Raw genomic sequence first — 26,942 nt, forward strand, 5'->3', positions numbered from 1 at the left:
AAATGGCATCACAGGACGAGACATTATTTGATGCAAAATTGCATGTGGTGGGTAAGGGGGTGTTAACTATATAGTGATATGGGCTTGGAGAAAATCAGAATTGTAATAAAGCTAACTAAGAAATAGTCCATGTGATGGACAATTTCAATGCCCAGAAAGTGGGTGGGTGTACCAAGGTCTTTCAGGGAGAAGAATTGGGAGGCCAGTGCATGTTGAAATAATTAAATGAACAAATTAACATTACCTTTAAGTGACAAATTGTTAACATTGACAAGAAAATAAGTAAGGAATGAACCTTGATTGTATATGAACAATGGGGTGTTAGATTTGGAGTTGACAAATCTATAATGAACGAGGAAATCTCTTGAGTGCATGGTACCATGCTCTTGGTATTTGTTTAAGGTCGTAAAGGGCCTTACAAAGTTTGCATGCATGGTTTGGGATTGGGGATAGACTGTTTAAAAGAATTCATTATTCTTCCATCAAATATTTTGCCTTTTCTAGGATACTCGGGTTCAAATATCAATGGATTAGATGTTTGTTTGTTGGCTTCATATAATTCAGAAAACACTAGTTTTCTCTAAGCTTTCTTGCTCATATCTCTCACAAAAAAGGTGTCTAAAGGTGTTATTCGATAATGTACATCCTTCTAGCATACCTCTTGCTAACCCGAGCAAGACTGAGAGATGTAGAGCTCCTTAGAGATGGTGTCGTAAAGGAATACATATTGTTGTCATCTATCTAGATGAGGGACCACCCCTTGGATAAAACAAGGCAAATGACCTATTTGATTGTTTATCACTTTACTATGGGATTGAAGGTTTCATGGTTGTCAATTTCATGTGGTTGACGGTAACCTTTGTCAATGAGGCAAAGTTTGTATTAGGAATTAGAATCATAAATGTTGTGTTAGCTCATAACACATTTAAATTTTATCTTCTTACACTTGTATTTAGGCATAAAATTATATATTTTTGTTATTTTTATATGTTTGGAAGAAAAAATAAATAAGGGACCCAAAAGAAAGAAAAATATAAAATAAGAGAACCAAAAGAAAATATATATTATATTTTTAATGATAAAAAATATTCAAGTTTTAAATTTAAAAATTATTACATAGCAATATTTACATTACGAAAATAAAAATGCCATCATTGTTCATCTAAAAAATGTGTTTTACTCAGAATTATTTCCTTACCTTCATCGTCCCTATGTCTTTGATTAAATTCTCTATATTATGAAAAGATGAACCATTTTCGTTAACACTATCATGAGCTTTTTCTGCAATCTCATTTGTAGAGCTTGTGAGTCTTTCTATTTGATTCTCCATCAAATTCTTCACCATCTTCTCCACAATTAGCCTATCACATATTCCATTCATATCAAGCCCAATCCCCCATTGCTCACTCACACACCTACTATTAACCGTTTGATCAGCTATCAGTGGCCAACAAAGCATAGGCACGCCTTCAGTAATACATTCCAATGTGGAATTCCAACCACTATGAGTAAAAAATCCACCCACTGAAGGGTGGGCCAGAACCTCTTCTTGAGGGGCCCAATTCACCATGAGCCCTCTTTCTTTGGTCTTCAATTCAAGCTCCATAGGCACATTATGTCCCAAACCACCTTCTCCAATGATAAGCCCTTGTCTAATAACCCACAAGAAAGGCTTCAAACTACCCACCAAACCATGCCAAATCTCTACTAGTTGCTCATGTGACACCTTTGCCAAGGTGCCAAAACTAACATATAAAACTGACCTTGCCTTTTGTTGGTCAAGCCAAGTTATGCAACTTTTGTCTTCTTTTCTCAAATGAAGGGATGATGAACTATTGTTTGTGATGAATTGGGTCTTGGTGAGAGTGTGGAGAGGACCAATGGTGTATACCTTGGGGAATATAGTAGTTAGCTTAGTGATAATGGAGGCTTCTAGCTGGTCAAAGGTATTGATATTGTTTACGCTGAAATTTGGTAAACAATCGCTAGTCTAAGTTAATTGCTTGCGAGATCAACTAGTGAATCTCAGGAGCATGTCATTTGTGTGTTTGCATTAAATGTAAAGCTTTAATGTTCATCGTTGCAACAAACATTACTGGTTTGAGATTTGCAGAAAGTAAAATTCTTTGACAGAAACGAAATGCTGGAAGTAAATTGACAAGGGAAAGGTAAATTGCAGAATTTAAAGGATCAGCGAGTTCATTCGATCGAATGAACCATTTAAAAGACAGGAATTATAAAGTGAAACGTAAATTGCATTGCATTGAAATGTAAAGTTTACAGAAACTTAAAATGGTTCACAATCATACATTCTCCTTGCGTACTCGTTTCTCTCTGCGCTGGGTACTTTGAGTGTATAAGGATTTGTAGAAATGATTTGCGACCTCGAAATCTGACTAAAAAACTGCTATATATAGACATTCGAAAATAAACTGCCCTAACGGTCGAACACTATCCTAATGCCAAGTGTCCTGCTACGTACACCTTGCATGCACATAACTGCTCCTTAGAACGGTTATCCACATTGCTCGAAGTCGAACTGATTTTGTGAAGTTTTGTCAGAAATTGCGCTAAGTCCAGAAATCTTGCTGCCTTGACTTCGACTCGACCATACACCAGCTCGAATTCGCCCAATGGTTCGAAGCCCTCTTTCTTGTCTTAGCCTTATATTTCGTAAATACTTCCTTGAACCTGTGAATCCTTTTCAATAGACTCTTCTTTCTTTTCGATTCGAAACAGTAATCCGAACAAAATTCGTATTTAGAGCATATTTTTAGCTCATCAAAAATATGGGCTAACAAATTGCCCCCAAAAAATGTCTGCTTCGATTCGAGATCGAAGGAAGATGAGAAGTTGACATTTTTTCTCTTCTTCTAACAGTTTCCTGAACGGCGACATGATGCACGTTTACTGGTAACCGTCGCCTCGATCTCCCACTACCCATCATTAATTCCACCTTTCTAGGCAGAGTGGGACACGTGTCACGCTGGGGAGTCAAAAGGAAATCTGATGTGATTGATTTTGACCATTGATTATTATTATATTGTTTTTCCCTTTTTAAAGTAAACTCCATAAATAGCGCCAAAAACTCCAGAAAAACCCCTTCAGCTTCTTTGCTTCCAAAAACCTTCTTCTTCTTGCTTCTGAACCTTCTTCTTCTATCTATCCATTATTCCGGCGAAACCTTCTTATTTTCAGATAATCAGTTATTCCTTTCATCATCAACTCACCGTATCTCTGAACTTTGCCACTGTTCTTGTGAATCCAAGCTTTTACTCACTGATTCTACAGCTACCAAACCCTTCACGAGAAAATCATCCCTTTTCAGATTTCTTACAATGTCGCAAGGACAAGCAGTTCCGTTTGCTGGGAAATGGCACCTTTTACAGTCAGGAATGATGGAGAAAAGGTGGTTCCAGAACCACATGGTGACGCCGAACACACAGAAACCTGGGAATCGGAGGTGATGATCCCTTTCGCAGTGGAAAGAACAGTTTACGCTTTCGGTGGACCCCTGCCAGACCAAGCATCACTTTCGAGTAAATGAACAAGGTATTTCCCTGCTACCCAACTTGCGAACCTAGGATTTTTGATAGTGAGCCTTACAACTTTAATTGTTTAAGCAAACCCACAAACTCTTTCGATCCGCCCCGTCAATAGCCCATAGGGATTACCTACCTTGGCTTGATCGAGTCGAACAAGCGTATGAGGATTTCTGGAAGACATATGGCATCTTTGATTTGATACAATTTCTCGATCTGGTCCTGAATATCGACCAGAAATGCTGATAGCAGCTATGCACTTTTTCGAGTCTTCTACCAACACCTTTCAATTTAAATGTGGTATGATGACCCCACTCTCTTAGATGTAGCCGCCCTCACAGGCCTTAGGCCTAGCGGAGAAACTTATGACCCACTAATTCTAGTGATAATATCAAGCTAGTATATAAGGAGAACACCTTTTCCAAATATATAGCTGAACACAAAGGACCGTCGAAGAGGAGGTCTCTGATGAAGAGCACGTAGCCTTCTTAACCCTGTGGCTATCTCACTATGTCTTATGCACAAAATCCTTGCAAGTAGCCAAAAGATTTATTCCAATGGCATTACAAATTCATGAAGGTCAAACTTTGGATTTGGACGCCTCTTGTTAGCAGTACTATACGAATCACTTGGTGAGGCATGCGATGATCTGAAGAAATCGAAGGATGGGTCTTCCTTCTTAGTGTCTGGGCCTATGTGGCTTCTCCAGTTGTGGCTTAATGCCACTTTGAACAGAAATGGGATTAATAATCCCACAAGATTATGCTGAAGAAGTTGCAAATCGCTCGATCGAAGGCCAGAGAGCAATTCGATTAACACCCAAGACCTTGATCAAACCCACAAAAGCTGTTCCTAAAGTACATGAGGATTTTTCTGAGCTTTGACAAGTTTCTTCCCCAACATGCTCCATTCATTAGTCGAGAGTTGGCCCGGCCTGGTTCACTGACTATTTCCTACTGTCGACCGGACAATGAAGAAGAAGTGAACGAAATATGGTCATTTTACTTGAATCCACAGATCCTGTCTTGTCGTACAGGTGTTCAATCGAACTATTTAGGCCTGGTTGGATACCAGCCTAATTTGGTTTCAAGACAATTTGGCCTCTCGCAAATCGTCCTAAAAGCTTGTTCGAAGATCCTCAAGACGTCATAAGAGGGGCCAATCTTTCGGAAAAGACCTTCAAGAAGTTTTTGAAGATTTCTCTTGATGAAAACTATAACCTGCATCCTTTTGAGTTCAACCATTCCCACTTCTGCACCATGGGTTTGTTACCTGGTGGGAGAAATATTATTCGACCCGTTCGGTTGGAGACACTACTATCATGATCTCCAGGCTTGAGAGTGGTTTTGCGCAACCAACGATCGAGAATATTCGCTCAAGCCTTCAAGCTCGAGGTATTAACTTACTTTTGACTTTCTAAATTGATATGTATTTTTCCTTTTCTAAATTATTATTTCAGGCAAAGCACCATGACGAAGAGAGTGCTGAAACGTCTCGAGCGATGTGAGACCCAAGAAACCCACTGGGGTGAAGTCCAAGAAGGGAAACAAGAAGAGAAGGTAACTCTTCCGAACTTATCTTTTATCTTAACGTCTTGCCTCATATTTCTTTATTTTTTCAGAGTCAAAGAAAGATGAAACACCGAGACTACCACGACTTCAAAACGCTCGAAGCATGCGGCGTCGAATTAGACGAAGAGAAAGATGCAAGTTTTATTTCTAATGTCAATATTATAGCTTTCTTTCAAGTCTATGTTCTGACATTTCTTTACCCTCGTAATGCAGGAAGAAGAGGAAGACCTCTCATAAGAAAAAGAAAGTTACCTGAGACTTCACCAAATCTGCTGACCAAACAGAGGCAGGCAATTCCCAGGCTCAAATGCCTAAGAAGAAAAAGAAAGTGAAGCAGGTCGAGCCTGAACCTTCTGTGGCTGTCGAGGGTGGTGAGCCAGCCAAGAAGAAAAAGAAAAAGACCAAGTCTTCAAAAGAACAAGGTGACAACAACCTGTTGACGTCCAACCACCTTCGACCGATATTGACGGCACTGAGGTAGAAGCTGCTCCTTCTATTGCTGAGATGGGCAACCCTGTCGAGCAACCGAACTTACCACAAGAACAACTTGCCGTCGAGGTATCATTCTTAATGTGATTTTAATCATGCTTATACGAAACTATTTGTTAACCTTTTTCCATGACAATTCGAATCAGGTGCAACAAAATGTTTCTGCAGAAGAAATACCCTCATGTGCGCGAACATCTCCCGCTCCTGAGCGGATGCAGTGAATGTTGAGGAATGGGTGAAGGTCAAGGCATTGGATCCCAGCAGTCCTCATGGGATCGAGTCAGAGAAAGTTCATCTGAAGAAAACTTTTCCGATGAAGAGCCATAAAGAGGCTGAAGCTGGAGGTCGGACATTTACCCGGTGTCCTCACATCTAAGCTTTCCGCTAGTATAGGGATCGCAGAGGATACATTCATTCAAATGCAAATGAAGACCCTGCTGCAGCCCTTCGACTCCTGTTGAACACAAGTCAAGCCAACACCTCAAGTGACAAGATTCCTGGTGCTTCGTCCTCATTTGATGCTGAAATAAACTCTTCAGTACGCCAAGATTCTCTGCTCTTGAAGTTATCAACGGAATACGCACGGGAAGATGTGCTTAAATCCATTGAAGAGAACCCTCTGCTGCTTTGGCACCTGAACTTTTTGAAGAAATTGCACAACCCCCTTACCTCTGATGAGATCTAGGCAAAGTTATCCAAATCGAGGCCATCATTGACCAATTTGCAAGTGCTGTGCAGAAAAAACGCGAAAATGGCACAGACTAGATGCCCAGAAACAGGCACATACCTTCTGCTCGAGAAAGCCCGAGCTGCTCAACATGAAGTCGAACGTCTCACCAAAGAGGCGAAAGAAGGTCTTCTGAGATCAAAGCCTGTGATGATAACATCTCCTCCTGGGAGGCAACTATTACGAATTTGCTGCTCAGGTCGATGATCTAAGGCAGAAAATTGTACAGAGCAGGCCAAACGCAAGGAACTCCAGGAGAAGGCCGCTAACTCGATTCAGAAACTGGTTGATGAAAAAGGGAGGGAAGGCCTGAAGGCCTTTAGTGCATCTCAGCTATAGCAGATGAGGCAAGGTTATGGAGAGTGCTGACCAGGTCTTAACTAAAGAGATGGCCCCTTGAAAAAGCTGTATGGGATTTGGTCATGAATTAGTAGAATTATGATTTCTTTATTTCGAATTCTGTATTTCGATTCTACTTTTGATGTAATATTGACAATGCCCTTTGTGGCAATTTACTGTTATCGCCATTTTTATGTTTCCAGTATTTCTCTTATTCTATGCTTATTTTAACTTCGAGCAGTGTTGGTTTATATTTTTTCAAATACTTACCATTTATACTCAAAGTACGTTTCTGAGGGGTTAGCTCCTCTAACTCATAAGCACCATTCGAATAGATCTGAATTATTTTAAACGGTCCTTCCCAATTTGGGGACCATTTGCCCAAGGCTCGATCCTTACTATCCATGGGCAGGATAACCTTCCAAACTAAATCTCCAACATTAAAAGTTTTTGACTTCACTTTCCTTATTATAAGCCTTAGCAATTCTTTCTTTTTGTTTAGTCAAAACTTCTAATGCTCTTAATCTCTCCTCATCTAAATCAACCAATTCATCTGACATCATTTTCCAATAATGGTCGATTGGAATGTCCATTTGTTTTTGTACCCTGGCTGATTGCAAATAAGTCAGTCGAAATGGGGTAGTATTAGTTGATTCCTTAGGAGAATTTCTACATGCCCATAGAACTTGATCTAACGTTTTATTCCAATTTCTTGGCTTTTGGGCAATGTGTTTTTTAATCAAGTTAATTACAATCTTATTGGCCGCTTCGACCTGACCATTTGCTTGCGCGTAATATGGTGTTGAGGTTAATAATCGAAAGCCAGTTTCTTGGGCAAATTCTTGCATTTTTCTTCCAGTAAAAACTGAACCTTGATCAGTGGTAATTGTTTCGGGAATACCATACCTATAAATAATATGATTTTGAATGAAACTAATTACTGCTTCTTGATCAACATTTGGCAAAGGGACTGCTTCGATCCATTTTGTAAAGTAATCGACACCAACTATGATATAACGCTGGTTCTTAGAAGAAGCAGGCTTGATTTCACCAATTAGGTCCAAAGCCCATCCTCTGAAAGGCCAAGGTTTGATTATGGAGTGTAACTCACTAGCAGGTACATGCTGTATCCCTGCATGCTTTTGGCATTCCTGACAGCCTTTAGCAAATTCTATGCAGTCTTTTAACATCGAAGGCCAATACAAACCTTGTCGAAATAAAAGCCATTTCATTTTATGGCCTGCTTGATGTGATCCACAGGCCCCACTGTGAACATGGGAAACTGCCAAGTATGCTTCTGATTCACTTAGACATTTTAGCAACACTCCTTCTGCAGTCTTTTTAAACAAATCATTTCCCATAACCACGTAATTTAAAGCCCTATATTTGACCTTTCGAGCCACATTGCCTATTGGATTTTCCAAATATTCAACAATGGACTTTCTCCAATCATTATCTAACATATTGTCAATGGCCAAAATTTGAATTTTTTCCTGGAGATCATCCATGCTTTCATCTTCATTATTTTGTGGTGTACTTGCCCCCACAAGTTTTGGCATTGGCAATTTAGTGCTTAATGGCTCTGGTAACACCAGTTTATCTTTTATTTCGATCAACTGAGTTAACTTTTCCTTCGACATTTTGTACCCTGAAGCTATTTGGGCTAAATCATTTGCTTCTTGGTTTTCTTGTCGAGGTATATGCTCAATGTTAATGTAATCGAAATGATTCAGAAGAGAACTTGCTATAACAAAATATTTTGCTAAATGTTCATTAACACATTTGTATTCTTGTGTTAATTGCCTCAACACTAATTCTGAATCACCCCTTATGTTAACATTTCTTGCCCCCAGGCTAATTAAAATTTCAAGGCCTGTAATTAGAGCCTCATACTCAGCCTCATTATTAGAACAAAGCCCTTTGATTTTATATTTGAATTTAGTTGGAACTTTATTGGGGGATATTATTAAAACTCCAATTCCAGTTCCATGTTTGTGTTTCGAACCATCGAAATACAAAATCCAAGGCTCTGTATCGACATAGTCTTGCGGCATTTCGATCACTGAGTGATCTACAATAAAATCTGCCACAATTTGACCCTTAACAGATTTCAAAGGCTTGTACGTTAAAGAATATTCTGTTAATGCTAAAGCCCATTTTCCAATTCTACTGTGTAAAATAGGTTTTGACAACATGTGCTTAATAATATCATAATGAGAATATACATAAACATCAACAGGCTTTATATATTGCTTAAGTTTTGCACAAGAGAAATACAAACAAAGACAAAGTTTTTCTATGGCAGTATATCTAGTTTCTGCATCATTTAGTACACGACTAAGATAATAAATTGCATGCTCTACGCCATCATCATCTTCCTGAGCCAACATGCTACCAATGGTCTTGTCAGACGCAGCAATATACAACTTCATAGTCTTGTTTCGACTAGGAGGCATTAACACAGGAGGCTTGATCAGATATTCTTTAATTTCATCGAAAGCCTTTTGATGCTCTTCATTCCATTTGAATGGTTCATCTTTCTTGAGTCGAAGTAATGGCGAAAAAGTTTAAGCTTTGCCACTTAGATTCGAGATGAATCGCCTCAAGAAGTTGATTTTTCCTAGCAAAGACTGAAGCTGTTTTTTGGTCGAAGGAGGCTTCGTCTCAAGAATAGCCTTTGTCTTATTTTGATTTATCTCAATGCCTTTTTTATGCACCACAAAACCAAGGAAATCTCCTGCATGCACACAAAAAGCACACTTTAATGGATTCATTTTTAATCCATGTTTCCTCATTCGTTCGAAAGATTGCCTAAGGTAATCCAAATGGCTATCTTCCGAGGAAGATTTGATGATTATATCATCAATATAAACTTGCATAAATGTGTCAATAAAATCATGAAACATGGAATTCATGGCCCTTTGATAAGTGGCCCCAGCATTTTTCAACCCAAAGGGCATAACTACCCATTCATAAGTGCCTAAAGCACCAGGGCATCGAAATGCTGTTTTTGACACATCACTTTCAGCAATAAATATTTGGTTATAACCAGAATAACCATCTAACATGCTTAAAAATTCGAAACCAGCTGCTGAATCTACCAACATTTCTGCTACTGGCATAGCATATTCATCTTTAGGTGTAGCATTATTTAAATCCCTAAAATCTATGCATACTCTAAGAGTTCCATTCTTTTTAATGACAGGGACTATATTTGCTAACCATTCGACATACCTGGCAGATATGATGAATTTACTCCTCAGCAGCCTTTCGATCTCTTCCTTAATCTTGGACATGATTTCTGGTGCGAATCTTCTTGGTAGTTGTTTTACTGGTCTTTTTCCATCCTTAATAGATAATTTCATTTCGACCATTTCTCTGCTTAACCCAGGCATTTCGTGGTAATCCCAAGCAAAACAGTCTTTAAATTCTCTAAGAAGAGGCACCAGCTTTTCTTTTAGACTTGAGGTGATATTGGCACTGATATAGGTTGGCCTTTTTATCGAGCCATCTCCAATGTCGATCTCCTCCAAAGGATCTTGAGCCTGCATCTTTGGCGCCTCACTTATGGGATTTTTTTCAAAACCCAGTGGCTCATCATCATAAATGCAGTCCAGTCTTCGATCCTTTGTTTCTTTGTTTTCATGATCTTCGATCTTGGCTTCAACTGCCATATTTTGTTGGGATTCAGCCTCAAGGGCCGTATTTAGTCTATTTTCGGCCATATAAGCCGTAATTCTGGCCCATGCAGTGGCCTTAGGCATATTAATCTTCACATATATTCCACCCAGTTGGTGGAATGACTCCATCTTTAGAGGAAACAGCATCAATTTCCTCCCTCTCCCATATAAACCCATGGGTAGGATGGAGTTTGACAGAGTGGATAACATTGTCACTTGGCTCGAAAGCAGTCTCCTTGTCACCACAAGGTGCTATGTTAGCCAAATTTTTGTCAAAAGTTTGTGGAGTAACATTATCAACCTCTGACTTATAGAAGCTTTGATCTGCCTCTATATTTTCAACAATCCCATCCTCCCTCCAAATAATGAGTTTCTGGTGGAGAGTAGATGGCACAGCCCCAACTCCATGGATTCATTCCCTTCCTAATAGCAAGTTAAAATTAGCCTTGGACTGTATCACCAGGAATAGAGTTGGTCGAACTATACTGCCTACAGCAACATCTACTTGAATGGCTCCCAAAGAATAGCCAGTTTTGCCCTCATAATTAGAGAGCACAATGTTGTGGGCAGATAGATCAGTGTCATGTTTCCCGATCTTGTAGAGCATAGATCGAGGCATTAAGTTGACAGCCGCTCCTCCATCTATGAGCACTTTGTTGATTCCAACATTCTCAACTTTTGCCCTGATGAAAAGAGGTTTGAGATGACTTTTCATTTGAAAGTCTGGCTTTTCGAAATAAGCTAATTGTTCTTCCACACAGCCATTGTTCATAACATAGTAGCACACTGGCTTTGGGTCAGCCATATCAAAATGATCGAACTCATCTTCGATCTCAGTAACCTCAGACTGTACATCATATTCAGATGGCAAGATAGATACCACACAGATGACATCAAAGTCTGGTTCAGAATCCAGTAGATCCTCATCCTCCATCTTATCTTCATCCACTGGAGGCAGGAGTCTCTCTTTTACTGGCCTCCTAGACACTTCTTTATACTGGCCCGTTTGCAGATTCTGTTGGGCCAATTTCCTCTGACGCTGGAACCTGCGCCATTGGGTCCTCGTCATAGGATTCTTTCCTTTGTAATTGTTCCTATAAGAGTACCTATTAGCCTCCTGTAGGCCAATTTGCTTCGTTCCACTCGAACCACCTACTTCCATGGCCCCTTTGTTGAACCTTATGAGTCCCTGGTGCATCCATTTTTCGACCGGAACTGAACCAGGAGGAGCGAAAGTATTCCTTCGACCAGACTTTTGATTACTGTTCGACTGCACCATAACCCTTTTGCCTTTATCGAAATGTTGGTTCTGCTCTGCCCCCTTGTTAATAACTTGGTATTTTTTTAGGCCCTCAGTAGCCTCCCTATCACATACTGCACTGCAGCGAGGGCAGAGCATCACACTCTTGCTTTCGAGTTTGCATCTGTTCAAGAAATCAATTAGATCCTCCTCAGCCTGAGGATACACAACCTTCATTTGTTCGTTGTAATCCTCTTCAGATATGCCCTGAACTTGCACCTGAGACAACTCCATTGTTTCGACCATCATTATTTCTTGGGGTTCTGCATAGAGAGTTTCAGCAGCTTTGGATGTTTCAGCATTTGCCTGGGCAACCTTTGGTTTCTCACCAAATTTGAGCCTCCCTTCGTTGAGAGCCTTTTGAACCAAATCCCTGAAAAGAACACAACGTGAGGTTTTATGGCCAAGGAAATTATGAAATTTACAATAACCCCTTTTCTTCTGTTGTTCGATTGGGGGTACTTTCAAGCCCTTAGGAACAACAATTTGGCCATCTGTGACTAATAAATCAAATATTTCATCACATTTAGTTATGTCAAATGTATAAGTTTTAGACACAAATTTATCATTTTTAGGTTCAACAGGGTTTTTTCCATTGGAAGGTCTAAGGAGTTTACAAACATAAGGAGGTCCAGGTTTTAATTCTGCTAAATCAACCTCATTGTCCTCGATATCTTCATAAATAATATCGAACTCCTGGTCACTGTCATTGGTTTCAACATATGCAACCTTTTCCTTCTTGTGGAACTTAGAATTTCTAGCCTTTTCAGCCTTCAATCGTTCGAGTTGTCGAACTCTATCAGCCAATTGAGCCATATCCCTTAAATACTGGGTATCTAATTTCTTTCTAATCGAATAGTCTAGGCCACCAGCAGCCATTTCGACTAATTCATGTTCAGGGACTTGGGTGAAACACCTTGCCTTTAAGAGTCTGAATCTGTTCAAATAATCATCAATTGATTCAGGTGCCTTACGTCGAACGCTGGCTAATTCTTTAAGGCTTATCTTAGACTGTCCCATATAGAATTGCTCATGGAAAATCCTTTCCAATTGGTTCCAATTATGTATGGAATGAGGAGGAAGGGTAGTAAACCATGTAAAAGCATTTTTAGTTAAGGAATTAGGGAAATATTTCATTCTTAAATTTTCATTATTAGCCAAGTCCCCTGCCTCGACCAAATATCTAGCAACGTGTTCGACAGTGGACTCATTTGTCTCTCCTGCAAACTTAGTAAACTTAGGGATTTTCACACCCCTTGGTAATTCTGTCTGTAACACATACTCAGATAATGGAGACACAAAATTGGGCCTGTGAAAGCCCAAGTTCAAACCATTCTGTACTAAAATTGTTTCGACCATTTGGGCCAGGTTATTCTGCCTATCGAAACGGTTTTGTTGAATATTCCCTATTACTTCATCAGCATTTTGGCTTCTATTTACCAATACTATACCAGGGTTTGGTTCGACCTGTTGGGCTGGTGGCTCTACGCGTGCCACTGGTTGTGGTGCTTGAGCCATTTGCATCCCTGGGTTGTTAGGCATCTGTATCTCTTGGACAGGCGCCTGTATTTGGATCTGTCGAATTGGTGGTTGCTGTATGGGTGGTGCCCCAAAAAAGTCAGCAATTCGACTTATTTGATTTGTTAACATTTGGTAACTGTCATTTGTATTTTGAATTAAGGGGTTAATGATAGTTCCTATTTGTTGTGTTAACATGTTAACCATATCATGGTTACTTTCATCCATTTGTTGTCTGAGTGACAAAACGGATGTATTGGTTAAATTTTGAGGAATTACCCTACCTTGATTGCCCGCTACAGACCCTGATGGAGAGAACATATTAAGATTCTCTACGTTTGGTTGAGAATTTTGCAGCCCTGCCATCAAAGATGTAGGCATGCCATATAGAGGGTTTTGAGGCGGTCGAAAGGGACTTCCACTGGGATTCCCTAAACTGGGGTTATTCCATGGGGCAAAAGCAGACGCTGACGTGGTCGAACTTGCCAACGTCATGTTGGTCATGGGAGAAGTTACCCCTGTCTGATTCATAACCGTCGAAGCGGTCGAACTTATCGTGCCAACAGTTTGGTCAGGAATTGCTCCTATGCCAGAGTTTATATTGGCATTACTGACAGATGTCTGCGTTGGTTGTCCCTCCATATTCGGAAGGTCATTGTTTTGATTATTTGGGGGTGGTCTAGCCATCTTTGTACGAGTTTTAAATTCCGTTAAGTGTGGAACAGATTTCCCACTTCTTAAATGCATACAAGATCAAAACAATTAAGAGTGCAATAAACCAACAGCACTGAATAAAACTTTAATAATAATTTAAAGCAGAAACACACAATTGACTCGTCCCACCGGGCGTGCCAATTTGTTTACGCTGAAATTTGGTAAACAATCGCTAGTCTAAGTTAATTGCTTGCGAGATCAACTAGTGAATCTCAGGAGCATGTCATTTGTGTGTTTGCATTAAATGTAAAGCCTTTAATGTTCATCGTTGCAACAAACATTCACTGGTTTGAGATTTGCAGAAAGTAAAATTCTTTGACAGAAACGAAATGCTGGAAGTAAATTGACAAGGGAAAGGTAAATTGCAGAATTTAAAGGATCAGCGAGTTCATTCGATCGAATGAACCATTTAAAAGACAGGAATTATAAAGTGAAACGTAAATTGCATTGCACTTGAAATGTAAAGTTTACAGAAACTTAAAATGGTTCACAATCATACATTCTCCTTGCGTACTCGTTTCTCTCTGCGCTGGGTACTTTGAGTGTATAAGGATTTGTAGAAATGATTTGCGACCTCGAAATCTGACTAAAAAACTGCTATATATAGACATTCGAAAATAAACTGCCCTAACGGTCGAAACACTATCCTAATGCCAAGTGTCCTGCTACGTACACCTTGCATGCACATAACTGCTCCTTAGAACGGTTATCCATATCGCTCGAAGTCGAACTAATTTTGTGAAGTTTTGTCAGAAATTGCGCTAAGTCCAGAAATCTTGTTGCCTTGACTTCGATTCGACCATACGCCAGCTCGATTCGCCCAATGGTTCGAAGCCCTCTTTCTTGTCTTAGCCTTATATTTTGTAAATACTTCCTTGAACCTGTGAATCCTTTTCAATAGACTCTTCTTTCTTTTCGATTCAAACAGAATCCGACAAAATTCGTATTTAGAGCATATTTTTAGCTCATCAAAAATATGGGCTAACAGAAGGTAAATACATCTAATTAAGAACAGAACACTTGTGGAAAAATAAAATTGATTGCTGAAATCCAGGACTACCTTGTCTAACATTGGGTTTAATTTTGGGTGCAGTATGATTGGAGCTGCTACAATAAGTATTGGATTTTATGCTGTGATGTGGGCTCAGGCTCAAGATGAAAATATGATAAATGAGAAGAATGAGAACCATGATTTTGTCACATCTTCATCTCCTCTGTTGTAAACCTAAAGCATGGATGTGCGGTAAACCAGTTGTAATTGTAAACCATTTTGTAATAAACATGGATGTGCATTTTCATCAAGCTTTTTGAGGCAAAGGTAGAAATTAACATTCAAGTCTCAAGGTGGAAAAAGCCAAGCCAGTTCTTCCGAGGCCAAGGCAACTTTAATAATGAAGGAGCTAGAGGACCAAGACCTCAATGTCAGATGTACGAAAGATTAGGACACACTGCACTAGTGTTATATCTTCTATTGGATCCACAATATCAAGTAGATCTGAGATATGGAAATAATTCTACTAATAGAACTTCATTAGCAAAAGCTAGTTACTGAATTGGAAAAGACCGAGAGCTACACAGACTCAAAGTTATCCGCTACTGTATATAGGGTTGACAACGGATAAGACATTATAGTATTTGTTCCTTTATTCGTGTTGGAAAAAATATTCATCCTCATATAGATAGCAACTTTAATTAATTCCTATCTCCCTCACACATGGCATGCTAGACTTAGTCATGTTTCTTTCCGCAATATATCTCTTGTACGGAGGAAGTGTAATATCTTTGCATATAATCATACTTAGTCATGTTTCTTTACATATTTTGCAGTAACCATGAATGGTGTGACACCCTCTACCCCTCACATATATATTAATAAGGAATAAAAAATTCAAATATTAATTAAAAGTATTTTTAAAACATTTTTTTTTAAACAAGTCATTTAAAGGGGAAAAAGACTCACATTTATTTTCTTCTAAATCATATTCAAACTTGTCCAAATAAATAATAAAGTATTCTCGACTCAACAAGGTCGTCTAAGCTTCATACAATTAATATAGAACATATATCCTAATGTCACATCCTATCAGAGCGTTGTGTTCCCGTGTCCTCTAACATGAGGTTCTTCATAGTCATCCACCTATTCATCTGTTTCCCCGAACACAAGTTCAAGATCATCACAGGATCCAAACACAACAACACATAGGGAGTGAGTTATCGCATTCCTAGCTAATAGAAAAACAAGACAATTAAATATACATATTATATAAATGAGATACCACTTGCTTAAACATAGCTCACGTAACTTCACCACTTCGTCATTCAAAATTCACTTTTCAATTATCAATCACGTTACACAAGAATCTCACACTTCGATCAAGATATAATAACACATCAATTAGCAATCATATGCAATAGTTATGCTAAGACTCAATCCTATATGCAATGTGGTACCATGTCAGTGAAAAACTACCCTGAGGCGCTTAGGAGTACATAACAAGACACACCACACAATATTTAACTTGATATTTTAAGCTTCTTTAATAAAATATAAATCTCAAGAGAATATACTTTTTAACGGTGTTATTAATCTTTCATTCACGCGTGATGCACACTAACACGATGTGATATAATTTCCAGTTCACTCTAGAGGTTTAATTTATGATTCATGAGTAAAAAATATATTTGTTGAGAGATGCTAACAGCTTAATTAATCTTAAATGTATCTTAATATCTTAATGAATTAATCGTTAATTTTTAACAAAGAATACTTCGAGTTCACCCAAAAATTCATGTGTGGTTTATGGTTAGTCGATTTTTTTTTTATATAACTAATAAAACTGCGTTGATCAAGATAATTTTAGTTAGTTGTTTTTTATCTTTTTTTTAAATTGGCCGAAAAGATTATTTGATGGTCAAGTAAATAAGTTTTTTTAATAATTTTTAATGATTTTTAAAATGTTACTTGAAATAAAATTTTATTTTTTTATATTTTTTATTTTTATCCTGAATATATTTATTTAATTTTTTTATTACTCTTTTTAAATAAATAATAATTTTATTATTTTTTAACTATTTTACAATTTTTAAATACTTTAGCCGTTAGTTTAACCAAACATTTATTATTTGTTGAGCATGAGGGATTAAGATTATAGTCATTCCTCCACCTGACTCAATTCAATATTGATTTTGATAGACTTAAGTTTTACAAAATTAGACTTAGACACTTAGTGTATTTTGAGGAAAAATTCAGATTAAACATTAGATTATCTTAACCTGATTTAATGCCATATTCTTTAAAAAAAGTATAAATATTTTTGAATAATTGAGTATTAATAAAATTTTGTATAACACAAACCATTCTCAATTGAACATGCACACAGCACAGTTTTTGCAGTTTACTTTAGAGTTCAATTTATCTTATTTTAAAAAAGGCGTTAATTTTTTTTTTCTCAAAGACAGTTTTTTTGAATGATTATTTCCCCTAAAAATAATATTTCCTAAACATATAAAAGTCATTTATTTTGTTTTCCACCTCTGTGAAGACTTGGGTTATCAAGGACTATCCTGAAGAGTTAATAGTAACAATCTGCTTGAAATCCTATCTGCCATACTAGTTCTCTTTGCAGAGGGAAATCCAAGAGCTTGGATTTACTCAGATTTGATAAGGAGTTGATAGCTGTAGTTCCATTATGTCTTGATTAGATTTGTATAGACAAAATCAAAGCTCTTCAAAAACTCAGAAGAAGTCAAGCCAGAGGCAGAGGTGGAAGAAGTCAAGCCAGTCCTATTGAGGCAGAGGCAAATCTAATAATTATAGAGTAAAAAATAATTTAATTTGATAAGAAAGTTTCAAACACATACTACTAACCAGGGGTTGAGTATATATAGTGGAAGGGTCTAATATTCCAAAACGTGACAATTGAAGGTTTCAATCCTTGCTGAAAGAACTATTCACACTTAGTATATAATAGTCTCCCGAATAGGATTACTTTCCCAAAAAACAAAAAAATATGTTTCTCAAAATTAATTACCTTACTCTTAAATTTTTGTTTTTTTTATAAAATTTGTTTATATTAGTTTTTTTCTTTGTCTAATTTATTTTTTACATTCAATTTGGTTCTTTATTCTTTTAAGTTTATTTAAGTCTTTAATTTTTTAAATTGATTCGATTTAGTTCTTTATTTTTTAAAATCATTTGATCTTGTCGTCAAAATTAATTTAAATAGTTTTGTTATCTAAATTTTATCCTCTTGTTTAATTATGTGTTTTGTAGCGGTTTAAAACCATCACTTAGACAATATAATCAAATTAAATCGATTTAAAAATTTATATAATTAAATTAAACATAAAAAATAAATAAGAGGATCAATAAGTTAATTTAACCTATAAAAAATTTTAAAAAAAAAACACGCAACTAAACATTTTTTTAAAATACTAAAAAATGAAACTCCTAATCCTAATTTTAAAATTTGACTTAAAAAATATAATTGAACACATTAAAATGATCTTTTGATAAAAGGGGACAACTTTATTTAAAATTTATCAAATGGTAATGATTTTTGAATTAATTTTTAAATGTGAGTAAGACCGAGGATTCTCATTACTTTGGTGTAAGAAGTTATAAAAAATTTCAAGACTTTTATTTTATTAGTGAAGTCATAAAAAATTTCATGACAGTTATTTTTTATTTTTTTAATTTAGTAATGTAAATTCATTAATTTCCAACTACTCTAACGTTGTACAATGTTATTTTTTAAAACAACAACCACTCTAAAATCATTTTTAATTCTATTACTTCTATATATTTGTTTTGATAAAAAAAATGACTTCAAAATCGTCGAATATATATATTAACTTCTTATATGAATAAAGTTGCTTATTATATAATACATAATATAATATAAAAAAACACATTACTTCTATTAAGGGTTCATCAATTTCTATAAAATAAAGACTATAATGCTACAGTATTAATTATAGTCTTTAGAGTAAAAGTAATTCATACTTAATTATATTTTAAACCATAATGCTACAGTAGAATAAAAAAAAACATTGGACGATTTTAAAGTGGTTGGAAATTTATGACTTTACATTATTAAGTAAAAAATTTACTTCAAGAAAATAACTCCACAAAAGTCCTTAAACTTTTTACGATTTCACTATAAATAAATAAAAAAACACTAAAAGCACATTTATGACAATAAACCTATCCATCTACTTCTTATCTAAATTGTACTAAGTGGCGTGTTGGGTGGAACAGAGAATGTTATGGTTTTAATGGGTCTTTTGACCAAAATCAAAGGAGAGAATTTTATTTGGAATTTATTAACCATAGATTATTCTTAAATAAGAATAAGTTATGGGGATGCTAAGACTAAGTCGTAAGAAGTCATAAAAAATTTCACCTTTTATTTTTTTTATTTAGTTTTAATGAAATAATAAAAATAAAGCATTTTTTGTGGTTAAGATTTCATGTAGTTTGCTTTTTATTCATGCTATAGTCGAAGAGACCTGAGAGACTAAGACTAAGAGGTGCAGAGGCAGGAAAGAAATTTGATTACAATGGCGGGGAGTTCTTCATCAGCTGCTGTGTCTCTTCTTCCTCTAACAAGGCATCATGTGTTCCTCAACTTCAGAGGGGAAGACACCCGTGACAACTTCATTAGTCACATTTATGCTGAACTACAGAGGAAAAATATTGAAACATATATAGATTACAGACTATCCAGAGGCGAAGAGATTTCACCTGCACTCCACAGAGCAATAGAAGAATCTATGATTTATGTTGTCGTTTTCTCTGAGAACTATGCATCTTCCACATGGTGTTTGGATGAACTCACAAAGATACTCGATTCCAAGAAGAGATATGGAAGGGTTGTGATCCCAGTTTTCTACAAGGTGGATCCATCAATTGTTAGGAATCAGAGAGAGACATATGCAGAAGCATTCGTTAAGCATGAACATCGATTTCAAGACAAGATCGACAAAGTGCATGCATGGAAGGCTGCTCTAACTGAAGCAGCTGGCCTCTCGGGCTGGGATTCACAAGTAACCAGGTCTTTAATAATTACGTGCTCTTTTCAGATTTTTGGACTTCTTTTAATTTACTTAGATGCTTAAATTGTATTGATCTCTCCATTAATCAAGTAATTCTCTTGTCTATTTACAAATTCAAGACCAATATTATGTATGACTCCAATATCTGTCTCTATCCAATATATGGTTTTTTTTTTTTTTTTTAGCTAGAAGTGTTTATGGAGAAGTTTATTGAAACAGACTCTGATACTTTATTTTGTTTTATTATGAGCCAGACCAGAAGCCACACTTGTTGCAGAAATTGTGAAAGATATTTTGGAAAAATTGGATAGTTCTTCCATTAGTGATCATCAAGGAATTGTTGGAATTGAAAACCATGTTACACGAATCCAGTCCTTGATGAACCTTGAGTCACCGGATATTCGGATCATAGGAATTTGGGGCTCGGGGGGAATTGGAAAGACTACAATTGCAAGGCAAATATATCACAAATTGGCGTCGAAGTTCGGTTCCAGCAGTCTTGTTTTAAATGTTCAAGAAGAAATAGAAAGACATGGAATACACCATATAATAAGCGAATATATATCAGAGCTTTTAGAGAAAGACAGAAGTTTTTCAAATAAAAGACTCAAACGGACAAAGGTTCTCCTCATTCTTGATGATGTTAATGATTCGGATCAACTAAAAGATTTAATTGGAGGGCGTGGTGATTTTGGCCAGGGCAGTAGAATCATTTTGACCAGCAGAGACATGCAGGTGCTTAAGAATGCTGAAGCTGATGAAATCTATGAAGTTAAGGAGATGAATTTTCAAAATTCTCTAAACCTTTTCAGTATACATGCTTTTCACCAAAATTATCCAAGAGAAACATACATGGACTTATCAATAAAGGTATTGCATTATGCTAAAGGGATTCCACTAGCTCTCAAGATTTTGGGCTCGTTGCTTGATGGTAGAACAAAGGAAGCATGGGAAAGCGAGTTGCAAAAGTTGGAAAAACTTCCCGATCCTAAAATTTTCAATGTATTAAAACTAAGTTATGATGGGCTTGATGAGGAGCAGAAGAATATATTTCTTGACATAGCTTGCTTTTATAGAGGTCATGGGGAGATTGTCGTGGCACAAAAGCTAGAGAGCTATGGTTTCTCTGCTACCATTGGAATGGATGTTCTCAAAGATAAGTGTCTGATATCTACTTTGGAAGGTAAAATTGAGATGCATGATTTAATACAAGAAATGGGACAAGAAATTGTTCGTCAAGAATGTTGCAATAATCCAGGAAAACGCAGTCGATTGTGGAAGGTTGAGGAAATTCATCAAGTCTTAAAAAATAACAAGGTATAGTGATCTGTGACTCAAATCACTTTCACATAATCACATGGATTTACTTTATGATAAATTGCAAAGCACTTAGCTATTAATACTATAAAACTTCTGTAGCAACTGTTTTTCAAAGTTTATTTTTCTCTAATTGTTTTATTTACTTTTAGGGGACGGATGCAGTACAGTGTATATTGCTAGACACATGCAAAATCAATGAAGTTAAACTACATTCTAAAGCTTTCGAAAAGATGGAAAATCTGAGGATGCTCCACTTTGAGTCTTATGACCGCTGGAGTAAATCAAATGTAGTTCTTCCATCATCCCTTGAAAGTCTTCCGGATGGTTTAAAAATTCTTCGTTGGGATGACTTCCCTCAGAGATCTTTGCCGCAGAACTATTGGCCACAAAATCTAGTGAGACTGGGAATGAGACATTGCCATCTTGAACAACTTTGGGAACCAGATCAGGTTTTTTAAGCTTTCTATCTTTCTTTGTGTTTTACAATTTTAAATATAAAAGTTCTACAAGATGGTTTTCTATATTGTACTGGTATATTTTAATTTTTCATAAAATTTATAAATATGCTTTGAAAATAAATTTTCCTTAAACAAATGGAAGTTAGTGATTAAATTACAAATTACGTGTTAAAATAAACTCTTTTTTTCTTCTAAAATTACAAATATATGTTCATAATCAATAAAAGACATCCAAACATAAATCAAATTATTTTAAAATCAAATTTAATTAACATTAATTTAATTTAAAATTGGCTTCAAACGCACATATAGAGGTGTAATTAAACTTTTTTTTATATATACTTTTTACATGGAAATTGACCTAGTTTTGTTTTAGATATCTAATCGTGTACTTATTATATATGGCAGAAATTACCGAATTTGAAAAGATTGGACCTGAGTTATTCTCGGAAACTAATTCGAATACCGGACCTTTATCTGTCACCAGATATTGAAGAAATATTACTGACTGGTTGTAAAAGCTTGACTGAAGTTTACTCCTCTGGATTCCTCAACAAGCTGAATTTTTTATGTTTAAATCAATGTGTTGAGCTTAGGAGTTTGAGTATTCCGAGCAATATTCTATGGAGATCATCAGGATTAATTCTTGTTTCTGGCTGTGACAAGCTTGAAACGTTTTCAATGAGTAATAGAACCGAAGTGGTTCAATTATCCGGTTGCTCACACCATGATACATTTCCGACTGGGAAAGGATCGTATTGTCAGGAATATCCCAGAGTTTGGCTCGGAGGTATTGTCGAAGGTGGATTAGAGTGTTCACACGCGGGACCTTCCCGAGTCATGCGTACTTTTAACCCCGTTGTTAATATAGACAGACATGAAGTTGAAGACAAAGAAGTGGAGAAAGCCTTAAACTTATTATACTTGGACATATTAGACTCGACAATACAGAGAGAAGGGGTGACCCCAACATTATCAAGTCCGAATGAGTTGTGTTGGTTAGATCTCTCTTACTGTGGATCCCTTACAAGCCTTTCACATGAGTTTGACCTTTCTAAGTTGAAATTCCTCAAGAAACTTATTCTCAATGATTGCTCAAAGTTCGAAATATTCCCAGAAATTAAGGACACAATGGAAAATCTAGCTGTGCTCAAATTAGACAGAACAGCAATAAAGACCCTACCTTCATCCTTGTGCCGTTTGGTAGCGCTTGAAGAATTGAGCCTGCACAGTTGCGCAAGTCTTGAGACTATTCCATCTTCCATTGGAGATCTCAGCAAACTCTGCAAGTTAGGCCTTACCAACTGTGAATCACTTGAAACTTTTCCGAGCAGCATTTTCAAATTGAAGTTGACAAAACTTGATTTGAGTGGTTGCTCAAAGCTGAGGACCTTCCCTGAGATCTTGGAGCCTGCACAAACTTTTGCTCACGTTAACTTAACAGGAACGGCCATTAAAGAATTGCCTTTTTCATTTGGCAATTTGGTTCATCTTCAAACCTTGCGCCTGAACATGTGCACCGATCTCGAGTCACTTCCCAACAGCATTTTGAAATTGAAGTTGACAAAACTTGATTTGAGTGGTTGCTCAAAGCTGAGGACCTTCCCTGAGATCTTGGAGCCTACACAAAATTTTGCTCACGTTAACTTGACAGAAACGGCCATTAAAGAATTGCCATTTTCATTTGGCAATTTGGTTCAGCTTCAAACCCTGCGTCTGAACATGTGCACTGATCTCGAGTCACTTCCAAACAGCATTGTCAATCTGAACCTTCTATCTGTACTCGATTGCTCGGGGTGTGCCAAATTAACAGAAATCCCAAGCGACATTGGTTGCTTGTCATTATTAAGGGAACTGTCACTGAGTGAGAGCGAAATTGTGAACCTTCCTGAGAGCATTGCTCATCTTTCAAGCTTGGAATTACTTGATTTAAGTGAATGCAAAAAGCTTGAATGCATCCCTCGGCTTCCCGCATTTCTAAAACAACTATTGGCATTTGATTGTCAATCTATTACAACAGTGATGCCATTGTCAAATTCACCTATTCAAATCCCATCAAATTCCAAAGAGGGTGGCTTCAGATTTTATTTCACCAATGGTCAACAACTTGATCCAGGTGCTCGTGCTAATATTATGGATGAGGCAAGGCTTAGGATGACCGAGGATGCATATAGGTCTGTGTTCTTTTGTTTTCCAGGGGGTGAAGTTCCTCATTGGTTCCCTTTTCGTTGCGAGGGACATTCAATAACTATACATAGAGATTCTCTAGATTTTTGCAGAAATGACAGGCTCATTGGTTTCGCTCTGTGTGTCGTTTTCCAACTGCCAGATACCAATGATATGGAAGGCAGATACGGTTCTTTTAGTTACTGCCTAAAATATGAATCTGATTTTCGCATACACATTCTTCCCAACAATGATAAGTTAACAAGCCATTTCAATTGGGAGGGTCGAGAGCGAAAACTTGATCAAGATCACACATTTCTTTGGAAATATAACTTAGAATCCCCAGGGATGAGTGGCATGAGCCGTATGCTCCCTCGTGCTCGCAGCTTCACTTTTGAGATCAGTCCATATATTGATGATAATTACATTCGGCGGCGACCATCTTTCTTATCAATTGTCAGAGACATCAAAGCAACTGTCAAAGTAAAAGAATGCGGAATATGCCCTCTTTATACCAAAGAGAAAGATGATGATAATAATGCTGATGCAGGTGGCAATTATGGATCTGTGAGATTTTCAAAAAATGGCATTGAAGAACCTAGTGGAAGCAATGTTGCATGGAAGGAGGAAGCCCTTTAATAAGCTACCTAGTCAGCAAATATCCTTTTCTTCTGGCAAGTAATCATTCCTTGGTGTCTAAATTGGCTTATCACTAATACTTTTTACAAGTTTTAATTGTCTAAATTTAATTTTATTTACATTTTTAATATTTGAAGCAATCAGTTGACAATGGCATTCAACAGGTTCACTCAGGTGTCTAAATTGGCATTCAGCGGGTTCATTCAAGTGTGGACAAAGAGATTTCTAAGTTGTAGCGAGATATAGTTTGATGTGTTCCCACAAAGGTAACTTGGCTTGCTCGGTTTTCCCACAGCTTCAATTTCTTGAAACTCTTTCCATTTTGGCTTCATTAACTTCTTTAGCATCTTCTGGCCAGGACATGACCAAATATTACTTCATGCTTGCATAGCAGCAAAGGCAATATGAATTTTAGAGGAGCTCCATTTATAAAGGTAATTGGTAAATCCTTTCGATAGTTTCTGTTCAAAAATGCCTTAGTTACTCAGCTATGGATGTTACTAAATAATTAATTTCCATGGACAGAGTCTTTAGGTGATGTTTTTCTGTTATATTTTATTTTTAAGAGCACTAATTCACTGTTATGGTGCTGAAAATTTTCAGTTATGCTTAAGCTCTCTCTCTATATAAAATGCAGTGTCATGCTTATAATGTGTGCTTGCATAAGAAAACCAGTCTTCTATTTTTCTGCCTTTTCATATTTTTTTTCTCAGTTTGTTATTGCTTTGTCCTTCTATATAACAACAGTTTCCTCCTTCCTATCAAGCCTTATATTCCCAGTTTTATGACAAGGTTTTGGGATCTCTAGTTGTTGTTGTAATTGAATATCATAACATTGAATTAACTTTGTGCATCGGGCGGTGAAGCCAGAAAATTCTTTGCTTGGTTAACATGGAACAGTTGATGATATGAAGTTATTTCTTATTTTTCTTGGTTTGTGGTGTGTTTCCTAGCCTAATTCACTTTCACTTTTTGTTTACCTTTCTACATTGCCATTAATAAGTGATTCCTTTGGGCAGGTAACATAGGTAATCATTTTATTTCAGGAATTTAAAATACAGCTGGATTTGGTGTATACAACTCTCATGGCATTTTCTACATTCTGGCCCTGATCGTTTAGCTTATCTGCGCTTCATGTTGAATACGAGTCCAAATTCAAATATGTTCTTTCTTCACATTGGGGAAGCTTGTTTCGAGTTGCGACTTATAAGTGCTGTTAGCATGTGATTGTTAATTGTAGTTTGATAATCAAGTTGAAGACCATTTTAATGTATAATCAAGTTGATTGAATCTCTCAATACCATTTTCTTTTTCTTTTACTTCTTTCGCGACTTTCTTTCAACATGACAAACTACAAACTATCCTTATTCGGGGGATTTTAATGGTTTCTTTTAAGATTGCAATTCTTTAATTGTTGGAATTCAAGAATGAGATAAAGTCACTGCTTGAACAACTTTAACCCTTGAGTTTTGAAATTAGACTTAGTCACGGATTAATGTCCTACTCTTCAAAAAAGTATAAATATTTTTGAATAATTGAGAATTAATAACAAAATTTTGTATAACATGATTTTATAATGATAATTTTATTTTAAAATATATAATTTAAAATATACATTAATTTAAATGTTACACTTCTTTTATCCTCCAGTTAATTATACATAACATTACAAAGAGATGGGTAAACACATGTTGGGTTTAAGTTGGATAAAAGTCTAAAATTTGTTTTAGATAAAGATAAATTTTTACATATGATTTTATGTCAAAGAAGAGTCTAGAAATAATTGTGTGCAAAATTGATTTTAAGTTTAAAGAACTTTAAGTAACTTTTAATTGAATCAATAATTTTTATTAAATTTTATCTCTAACTTGCTTTTATAATACAAACATAAATTGTATTACTTTAAAATCAATTTAAATTAAAATTAATTTTATTCAAAATTAATTTTTTCAAAAAGCTTATTCAAACATTCACAAATTTTATAAATATTTGTAATATTCATTGATATTTATCAAAATATCTGTTGGATCACAGGCTTAACGCGCTTGTTGCAGGCTTAGCGCGTGTGCTTCCTGGCCGGCTTAGCCCATGACGCACGCTGAGTGCGCGTATTGACTGGGCCTTTTTTGATTTTTTCTTTTTTCTTCATTATTTCCCACTTTTTGCTTATAGAACCTCCCAGCACATATAGCGGCATCCAAAAATAAACAAAACATCAGTTCTTTAAGATTTAAGCGCAAATAACTGCTAAAGATTAGTTTTAAGGACAATTTTACCTTATTTTCTAATTATCAAAATACATTATTTTGGCTGTATCAAAGGGTATTTAATGGATGAAAATGGTTGAAAATTAATGATTGGAAAAATTTATTGTACTGTTTTTATATTTTTGGAACCTAAATCTCTAAGTTTTTACACGGAG

The 26,942-nt window shown here is 36.3% G+C and overlaps 3 protein-coding genes across 3 annotated transcripts in view; 1 reads left to right on the forward strand and 2 right to left on the reverse strand.

Annotated features, from left to right (window-relative positions):
• Positions 1–1,024: 1,024 nt before the first annotated feature.
• Positions 1,025–4,786, reverse strand: LOC100782057 (7-deoxyloganetic acid glucosyltransferase). Its single transcript, XM_041017856.1, has 4 exons — positions 4,614–4,786; positions 4,110–4,368; positions 3,231–3,514; positions 1,025–1,964 (listed from the first exon to the last, which is right to left on the reverse strand). Exons 1-4 carry the CDS (start codon positions 4,784–4,786, stop codon positions 1,187–1,189), a joined length of 1,494 nt encoding a protein of 497 aa, XP_040873790.1. The 3' UTR covers positions 1,025–1,186.
• Positions 4,787–7,108: 2,322 nt separating this feature from the next.
• Positions 7,109–9,124, reverse strand: LOC100813533 (uncharacterized). The gene has a single exon (XM_006573883.2). The coding sequence runs from the start codon at positions 9,122–9,124 to the stop codon at positions 7,109–7,111; it is 2,016 nt and encodes a 671-aa protein (XP_006573946.2).
• Positions 9,125–19,384: 10,260 nt separating this feature from the next.
• The window catches only part of LOC100814075 (uncharacterized), an 18,361-nt gene continuing 10,803 nt past the window's right edge, over positions 19,385–26,942 (forward strand). Inside the window, exons 1-4 of the mRNA XM_041017859.1 lie at positions 19,385–19,936; positions 20,192–21,254; positions 21,407–21,706; positions 22,124–24,511. Of these exons, the coding sequence (XP_040873793.1) occupies positions 19,443–19,936; positions 20,192–21,254; positions 21,407–21,706; positions 22,124–24,511 (4,245 nt within the window). The 5' untranslated portion in view covers positions 19,385–19,442. The remainder of the gene's footprint in view (positions 19,937–20,191; positions 21,255–21,406; positions 21,707–22,123; positions 24,512–26,942) is intronic.

Source organism: Glycine max, chromosome 1 (genome assembly GCF_000004515.6).
Source record: "Glycine max cultivar Williams 82 chromosome 1, Glycine_max_v4.0, whole genome shotgun sequence".
In the NCBI taxonomy this organism is placed as follows: Eukaryota; Viridiplantae; Streptophyta; class Magnoliopsida; order Fabales; family Fabaceae; genus Glycine; species Glycine max.

Excerpts from the sequence above, each read along its gene's own strand:
- LOC100813533 (XM_006573883.2), bottom strand. The coding sequence starts at position 9,124 with ATGCCTCCTAGTCGAAACAAGACTATGAAGTTGTATATTGCTGCGTCT.
- LOC100782057 (XM_041017856.1), bottom strand. The coding sequence starts at position 4,786 with ATGGTTGAACTCAAAAGGATGCAGGTTATAGTTTTCATCAAGAGAAAT. Across the intron at positions 3,515-4,109 it reads AGTTTGACCTTCATGAATTT|GGGTCCACCGAAAGCGTAAA; the intron begins GTAATGCCATTG and ends TTGGTCTGGCAG. Across the intron at positions 1,965-3,230 it reads TGGCAAAGTTCAGAGATACG|CGTAAACAATATCAATACCT; the intron begins GTGAGTTGATGA and ends ACCAAATTTCAG.